The 8,650-nt window shown below is 33.5% G+C and overlaps 2 protein-coding genes across 2 annotated transcripts; both read right to left on the minus strand.

Annotated features, from left to right (window-relative positions):
• Positions 1–442: 442 nt before the first annotated feature.
• LOC107741216 (chemokine-like receptor 1) lies at positions 443–1,999 on the minus strand. The gene is made up of 2 exons (XM_016553885.1): positions 747–1,999; positions 443–613 (listed from the first exon to the last, which is right to left on the minus strand). Exon 1 carries the CDS (start codon positions 1,774–1,776, stop codon positions 754–756), a length of 1,023 nt encoding a protein of 340 aa, XP_016409371.1. The 5' UTR covers positions 1,777–1,999; the 3' UTR covers positions 443–613; positions 747–753.
• A 2,020-nt stretch (positions 2,000–4,019) lies between these two features.
• LOC107741300 (chemokine-like receptor 1) lies at positions 4,020–7,270 on the minus strand. The gene is made up of 2 exons (XM_016553992.1): positions 7,225–7,270; positions 4,020–5,226 (listed from the first exon to the last, which is right to left on the minus strand). The coding sequence occupies exon 2, from the start codon at positions 5,205–5,207 to the stop codon at positions 4,158–4,160; it is 1,050 nt and encodes a 349-aa protein (XP_016409478.1). The 5' UTR covers positions 5,208–5,226; positions 7,225–7,270; the 3' UTR covers positions 4,020–4,157.
• Between the last annotated feature and the right edge of the window lie 1,380 nt (positions 7,271–8,650).

Consider the following 8,650-nt stretch of genomic DNA (forward strand, 5'->3'; position numbering starts at 1 on the left):
ATTTGTTGATCTTGCCCAAATGATATTTAATACATTCAGTACATTCTTTTATACCCCCCACCCCCATACAGTGGGTACGGAAAGTATTCAGACCCCCTTAAATTTTTCACTCTTTGTTATATTGCAGCCATTTGCTAAAATCATTTAAGTTAATTTTTTTTCCTCATTAATGTACACACAGCACCCCATATTGACAGAAAAACACAGAATTGTTGACATTTTTGCAAATTTATTAAAAAAGAAAATCTGAATACTTTCCGTACCCACTGTATATTTATGTATATGTGTTAATCAGCATCATGTGTTAAACATGCACAAATGATAAGATAAAAACAGTAAATATTTAATAGCTGTCATCAAGAAATCATTAAGTAAAGTGGCATTTTAATTTACAATGACTTGTAAAGTAGCTTTTATTGAACCTCTATTTACATTTATTTATTCTTTTTTTTTCTTTAGCTTGTAAAATCTATTTGTAAATTTCCAAACTCAAACATGCAACAGACTAAACAATTGCATTACTTGTTAATGCTGTCGCATTACTTGTTAATGATGTCGTTTCTATAGGCCAGCGTTTTCCAATCACACTTGGAAGAGAATAAAGAGAAATATCGGTTACACTTTACTTGAAGGGGTGTGCATAAGACTGACATGACACCTTCATAATCATGACATGACACCTACATAATCATGACATGACACATGTCATGAATATGAAGGTTTTTTCTTTAGTCCATGACTCGTGTTAAAATTTCAGACAGCAGTGGAAAGTCTGTTATCCACAGAATTGGTAATTGAAGTTGCTCTGAAAGCACTTCGGGTCTCTTCATCAATGGCGCTCTCAATCTTCGAAAGAAAGGAATAGCATTTCTTCTTTAAGTCCTTGGCCATGAATGCATAGAGGAACGGGTTTAGAAAGCTGTTTGCACTGGCGAGGGTAGCAGATACTTTTTGAGCTGTGTAAAAGGCAGAGTTGTGCTCAGATCTGTCCAACTCTAAAACAGAAACTATCTGAAATGGCAACCAACAGATGAAAAAAGTTGCGATCAGAAATGCCATGATCTTGTAGGGCTTGGTGGATTTGGACATTTGGTTTGCTCTAAGTTTACAGATCAGGATGGTGTAACAGGTGAAAATGGTCAGGAATGGAATCAAAAACCCAAAAGTAAAGCGCATGAACACGACGGTTTTGTGGTGATCCCCATATTTGCTGTAGCATTTTTCTGTTGATTCATTTTGAATCTCTCTGAATTTGGCAGATGGAATGCTAAGCAAAGAAGACACAAACCAAGCCAACACAACAACTAAAGAAGCTTTCTGTACAGTGCGTTGATTCTGGGCCCAGACGGGAAACTTGACGGTGATGCAGCGATCCACACTTATGATGACCAGGATGAAAATGCTGCTGTACATATTGAGGGTCATAACAAAAGCGTTGAACTTGCACAGGAAGAGCCCAAAGATCCAGCTGTTCTTAACTATGTTGTCAATGGTGAAAGGAAGAGTAGCACAGAAAATTAAATCAGACAAAACCAGACTCAGGTACCAAGTGGTGTTCACTGACTTCTTCATCTTAAAACCAGTAATCCAGATCACTGCACCATTTCCAGTGATGCCAAGAAGGAATATGATCACATTAAAGATCACTGTGATTACACATGCTGCTTCCCTGCAGTATCCAGGATGTAAGTCCTCATGAAGTTGTTTTTCTGTCACATGGCTGTCTTTAGTTAACGCTTGTATATCATCATAATTTGGATGTACAGTTGAAGTCATTGTAACTTCTATTATAACTGAATAGGAAGCAGAATTCTGTAACAAAAACAACAAACAATTTATCCAACTACATTTAAAGTGTAGTCATTTTGCATATTTTTAAAATGACTAAAGTGGCTGTGCAAAAACATGGCACTATTACCACACAATCGATGCAGAACGTCTCTGATTCAACTGCCTTTCCTATAATTTCCATCAAGTTATTTGAGATATTAAAATGAGTTTTCAGCACATTGCAGATTTTGTTTTTTTTGTTTTTGCTTTGCTTTGTTTTGTTTTGTTTTCTACAGTTAACCAATAGATAATTTTCATTGGCAGTCTCTTGGCGGGTCACTATTTAAAAAAATAACAGAACAAATTCTGCATGATGCATACAATATATTTCTGATCAGTCCTTTTCTGACATGCAGAACTGTCAGAAAAGGCCAGTAAAAAGCACAATGCTAGCAGAATTCTCCCATAGCTTCCCTTTTTTTCATGTAAACTGCTTACACTTATCTGATTATAATTTTGACCATAAATTATATTTGATGAATTACATGCATGCCTGTTTGTATGAGGGAAATTGCCTAATTTGTTACTTAAAACCTATTTCGAGGTTTAAACCACACAGAACAGAACAATTTACACAAGTGGCATGTTATTCACATTTGAATCTTAAGTGCAATTTTAAGTGTAACTTGATGACTGCTATGTTTAAGTTAGTAACATTTCTCATTTTGTATTGTATCTGATATACTGCCTGTAAAAGTGGTTTCAATCCTAATTTGGAAAATATGTTGAGTTGATGCTATTGAAACATAGAATTGTTAATCACATGCATCTTAATTCTTTTGCTGCTCTGTCTTTAAAATTAAACCGAAAACAAGTGTTCACTGTATGAACTAATACACATCTTTGATGCATTGGTTCTGATGACATCTAAAGTTAACTTACCTCACAAAGTAAGCCTCACAATGCCTTTTGCAATGCTTCAGAAATCAACTTCTGCTGCTGGGTTGTTTGCTGATAAGTGCATACTGAGCTATTGGCCAAACATTTTAACACCTAGTTCCTCTGTACAATGCAAACAAATTTCTGAGAACTGAGACTGTCAACGGCCACACTTAACAAGAACCCTATTCAAAACTGATCTGTTTATCTGATAGTTAGGGATGGGCTGGTTTGAATATATAAATAGAATATAGCACCATTGCAGTGAGCTGTCCAATATACTGTACATCTCTACCGCCTTTACCATTGTGGGAGGATGCTGAAGTGTGTTATGCTGTGAAGCTCATGGTACCATAATTGCAGTCAAAACAATAATGTTTATTAGTCACAGAGAATTTCAAAAATATTCCGAACTGTACAAGATCAGTACAAGTGGTTATGAAGATTAAAGAATGCTAGCTTGCATCAGGAAACCATTTGCATTGTGCATAATGATAGTTTGATTTACTTGCTATAAAAATTAAGATTGTAAATCAATTAAAATGTATTCAAATTTAAAAAAATATACTAATTGCAAAGCTGCAAATGAAGGCTTTGACAAGTAAAAAACTGTGTCAGACAAGGAAATAGTGGATTTAGAAGTCAAAATACTATTTTATTTCCTTATCATTGAACATAAACATATGACTTTAGAGGTTGTTCACACAGGACAGGTTTTCAACATTCAACTTATTTTTGGTCTTTGTACATATAAAATGTTTTTGGTCAGATGTTTTTGGTTATTGCATCACATCTCTGTCGCATCTTGTACACTGTTTTACGATGCAGTATTAAAAGTCAAGATAAAAGTAGTTTTAAATGTGTCTTTTTGCTGCACTTAAGCAGTTTTGAATGCAACAATGCATCCGGTAAAACAGAATCAATTTAGGTGGCATTTCAAGCTTAAATTGCTCAGATCAGAGATGCCCAAAACGGATGTGACCTTAATGGGAGTTAAAAAAATATATGTGATTTATTAAAAAAAAGGACTACATTTCAATATAGATTAATATAATGCAACATTTACTTTCGGCCTTTTTACTTTTCATTTACTTTTTGGCTCAGATATTTCTTTTTTTTTTAAATGTTGCAATTTTCATCCAGAAGTAGCTAGTAAATTTTACAAATAATTACAAAGGAAATGCAAGTAACACATTGAATTCAACATGACATTTTTAAATAGAAAGACATATAGTATTTTCTTGTAAAACATAATTCAATAATCTTTCTTTTTCTATTTACAACTTTTATTTATTTTTTAACAGTGTAGGAAAATTCCTTATTATAGAATTTACAGTCAGGAGGCACACTTAAGTGTTATTTTAGTTTAGTTTAGTTTAAAATTAATCATACTAAATGAATGCATTAAATTGACAGCCTGAAAAAAAATATTACTTTCAGTTTATTCTTCAGATATGAGTGGACGCCCTGGCATCCACTGAGCTGGAGCGAGACAGGTAGCGACTGATCGTTCGGCTGTCTTCTCCAATAGCATTCTCAATCTTTGATAAGATGGAGCTCCTGAACTTCTTCCTGAAGTCATTGCCCATGAAAACGTACAAAACGGGGTTTAGGAAGCTGTTTGTGGCAGCAACAGTGGTGCCAATTTTCAGTCCGAGAGAAATGACCTCAGTGTGGAAGGTTTGGTTTTGTTCGATTAGCACAAATATGTGGTAGGGCAACCAGCACAGGAAGAAGGTCAGAATGAGAGCCGTCATGATCTTAAATGGTTTGTTGGACTTCGCCATCTGGGTGGCTCTCAGTCTGAGGATGATGATGGTATAACAAACAATGATGAGGATGAAAGGGATCACAAATCCAAAAACAAAGCGGCTCATGGCTATGATTTCATGGCTGTACTGGCTGGATGTGTAGTTGTTAATGCACCGGTTTGTGCCCAGGTGATTCTGGACATCACGGTATATGATAGATGGGATACTTAATGCTGTAGAGATGATCCATGCGAGTACGATTAGTACAGATGCTTTTCCAATAGTGCGGTGATTCTGTGCCCAAACTGGAAACATGACGGCGACGCAGCGATCCACACTGATGATGACGAGGAGGAAGATGCTGCTGAACATGTTGAGGAACATGATGAAGGATGTGAACTTGCACATGAAGAGGCCGAAGATCCATTCCGATGTGACGCTGTAGGCAATGTTAAAAGGCAAACAGGCACAGAATATGAAGTCAGATACAGCCAGACTCAGGTACCAGGTAGTATTGACTGACTTCTTCATGCCTAACCCTGCAATCCAGATAACCACACCATTTCCTCCAAGACCCAGCAAACAGATGATCACGTTGATCACCAGCAACAACAGGCAAAGGACCTGAGTGAAACACGTGGTGGTGTGGGCGTGGAAAGAAACTTCTTCATAAGTTAAATTATCGGAGGAGGTGAAATTATCATAATCAATGTAATTATAGTCAAATACAAAATCTGCTGATTCCATTGTAATGTACGTTGAGTCCCTGTAAGCAGAGAACAAAAAGAAAATTTGTTCATTAAATATTTCTTCAGTAAAAGTATAAATATCAGCAATATCACAATCACTGTTCCTAGATTATTATTTCTCAGCAATATGTAATTTCAACCTAAGTAATATCATGAACCTTCAGGGTAACACTTTCTATGAAGCCCGTATTTATAACACATTATAAGGGTATTCTTAAGGCATTATGATGAATGTATAATGCATTATAAAAAAAAACTTATAATATGTTGTTTCATCTCATAAATAATCATAACAACAATTATAATACATTATAGAAGTTACTTATTTGTGGTTATAACTTTTATGAGTATGCTTATTTATAACACGCAATGAACACCATTTTAAATCCACTTAATTTATAATGTATTGTAAGTCTCATATCTTGACATTTAATTAAGATCTGCACAGTATCTTACTGATATTACATTAAATATGATTAAAAGCAAATGTGCCATATAACACGTTCATCTGATCAAATATCTAATCTTATGACTGTTTAAGAATTTTTTTTTTAAATGTATTATTATTATTGTTGTTGTCTTTGTTATTATTACTTATAAGTGGTCTTTGTCTGCTAATGGCCAGATATGAGACTTCTAATACATTATAACCATGGGAAATATAATCCATTGTAAGTTAAGTGGATGCATTGTGTTCATTGTGTGTTATAAATCATCATACTCTTAAAAGCTATAACCACAAATAAGTACATATTATAATGCATTAAAACGGTTGTTATGATTAATCATGAGATGATACAACATATGCATTCATTATAATGCCTCAAGAATACTCTTATAATGTATTATAAATAGAAAGTGTTACAAATTTTATACATTTTTTTGCATTTCTACAGACCATTTTTATTAAAATCAGTGCAATCAGTGAATTCCTCCTTTAATGTTTTCATAAGTATTTTTGTGTGAATTACTCCTTTAACTCTGTCATAACTCACGCATGAATCTTTAAAGTTAGTTTGAGTCACTGTAAGCCCGTCATTGGATTCTGTGACGCTTTCACAACAATCATCCGTTATGGAAATAAAGACCCACCAATATCATTATGATGAACAAACACTCCATCAGAGATGATTTTCTTCATGTGTGTCAGTGTTAAAGGGCTAATGTTGTATTTCAAAGGCTTGATGTCGATTGTACCAACTTGAAATGCCTTATCGTGCCATTATAAGAACAGAGAGGAGCTTTAATGACGGAATTAAGATGCAGTGATTCTGGATATTTGTCGTGTTGATGATGTCAAACAAACTGTTTTAATGACGATGTGTGATTTTTATCTATAGGTGCTTGGAAGATTCGTTTAGATGTGCCGTAAACAACTCCGTGAAGGTGATCAAAGATGCCAGAACTTTCTATTTCGTCAGCTTTATTGCTCTTTAATTCCCTGTAACCCATGACCGTGTGTTCTTAAAAGCACCACAAATAAGTACATATTATAATGCATTAAAACGGTTGTTATGATTAATCATGAGATGATACGACATATTATACGTTTTTTTTTTATAATACATTATGCATTCATTATAATGCCTTAATGTATTATAAATACGGGCTTCATAGAAAGTGTTACCAAATTCAATTTTGAAATCTAAAATATAAGTTAGATTAGCTACAATAGATTTGGTTCTCTTAATCAATAAAGAGAAAATAATTTTTTTTGAGAAGCTTGTCATATGTAAATATAAAAAAACATATCAAATATTCTAAAACAATATAATATATATACATATATATATAATATATAAAAATGAATGTGTCTCTGCGGACAGAGAAGCTTGTCATATGTAAATATAAAAAAACATATCAAATATTCTAAAACAATATAATATAATTACATATATATATAATATATAAAAATGAATGTGTCTCTGCGGACAAAAACACTCAAAGGCAAACACTTCAGTGTGGTTTGGAGTACATTTTCATAAGTCTTATAAAATAACAAGGCAGTCTCTCACCTCAGCCTAATAGCAGTGTCTCCAGCATTACTGCACCAGCACCAATTTGTCATCTGACAACTGTGTCACTTTTATAATGAATCCGTGTCCTATCCTTCTCTTGAGCAATATTGTGCATGACTGCACATGCTGTACTTCCACATAATACTTCCACAAGTGTTTTTGTTTTCCTCATCAACAAGATCCCCTACTTTCACTTCTTGATTGTGTTCTTTTAGTGTTGGAAATAAACAGATCCAAGAAACAAACTCAAAACTTTGGCCCTCTACATGATCTGATGTAATTCAGTGCTGTTATCTGATGCTAAGACCAGGTAAGACAACATGTAGAAAGTCCCTGGAACCTGGAACATTTAAATAATCAATAATTTAGCGACTATATTCCTACATTTACCTGTCTCCATTGTTTTAATACAAGAAGTTTTCTTTTATCTTAATAAAATAATTTAGTGATCATTTTAAATCATTCCTCGCTTAGAAATGTTCCAGAAGTTTTTCTTCTTCTTTTTTTCAACCAAACATGTTTACTTGTGAATATTGTTTTAATAGGTAAATATTTTATAGGGTTTCATGTACTCAATATCACTTCTTTTAATAGACAAAATAGATAAAATTACAATACAAAATCACTGCTAGGGGGAGGAATGATCAACATTATAAGAATACATTAAAGAGTGCACATGATTGTCAAATATAAATAGTTCCTTCAAAGGCAATATTGACTCAATATAATGCTTCACTTCAAATTCAAAAACTATAAAGCATGTTTTGTTTTTCGTTTTTTTCCTCAAAATTTACATTTATGAATGAAATTTTGCAATTAAAATAAAAAATTGATGAAATAAACATGGGCTTGTTTATCTTTGGCGTTTACAAAAATACCTAAAAGAACATATTTTCACTGTAAAATTAAATTTACGTCAATATTTTCAACAATAAAGTCAAGGACTTTTTATTTAGAAAAACTTAACTATCTGGTCTCTCCTTTTTTGACAAATGTTTTAATAACAGTTTTATAAGAAACGTCTCGGGTTACTTATGTAACCATGGTTCCCTGAGGGGAACGAGACACTGCGTCCTCTAGGGGTCGCTATGGGGAACGCCTCGTCGTGACCCGTGTCTGAAGCCTACATTGAAAAAACACCAACTTGTTTGGCCGGCGACAGCTCATTGTATATCTTGGCATTGCATTTGGATATTACCATAGAAATATGTTATTTCTAATAAAGTAAAATTATTCACAGATGTTATACTGTAAATGCAGCTGTTAGCAAATATATTCATAGTGTTTGTGATAAATGTACCTTTTGTAACATATCAGTTGAAGATATTGAACATTTATTTTTCTATTGTCCTTTTTCTATTTCATTTTGGGTTGACTTCAAAATAGACATTACAAAAAAATTTAACAAAGCCCTTAATTTAGA

Source organism: Sinocyclocheilus rhinocerous, unplaced genomic scaffold (genome assembly GCF_001515625.1).
Source record: "Sinocyclocheilus rhinocerous isolate Xijiao unplaced genomic scaffold, SAMN03320098_v1.1 scaffold615, whole genome shotgun sequence".
Classification (NCBI taxonomy): Eukaryota; Metazoa; Chordata; class Actinopteri; order Cypriniformes; family Cyprinidae; genus Sinocyclocheilus; species Sinocyclocheilus rhinocerous.

Coding starts and splice junctions, on each gene's coding strand:
- LOC107741300 (XM_016553992.1), bottom strand. CDS start 5,207: ATGGAATCAGCAGATTTTGTATTTGACTATAATTACATTGATTATGAT.
- LOC107741216 (XM_016553885.1), bottom strand. CDS start 1,776: ATGACTTCAACTGTACATCCAAATTATGATGATATACAAGCGTTAACT.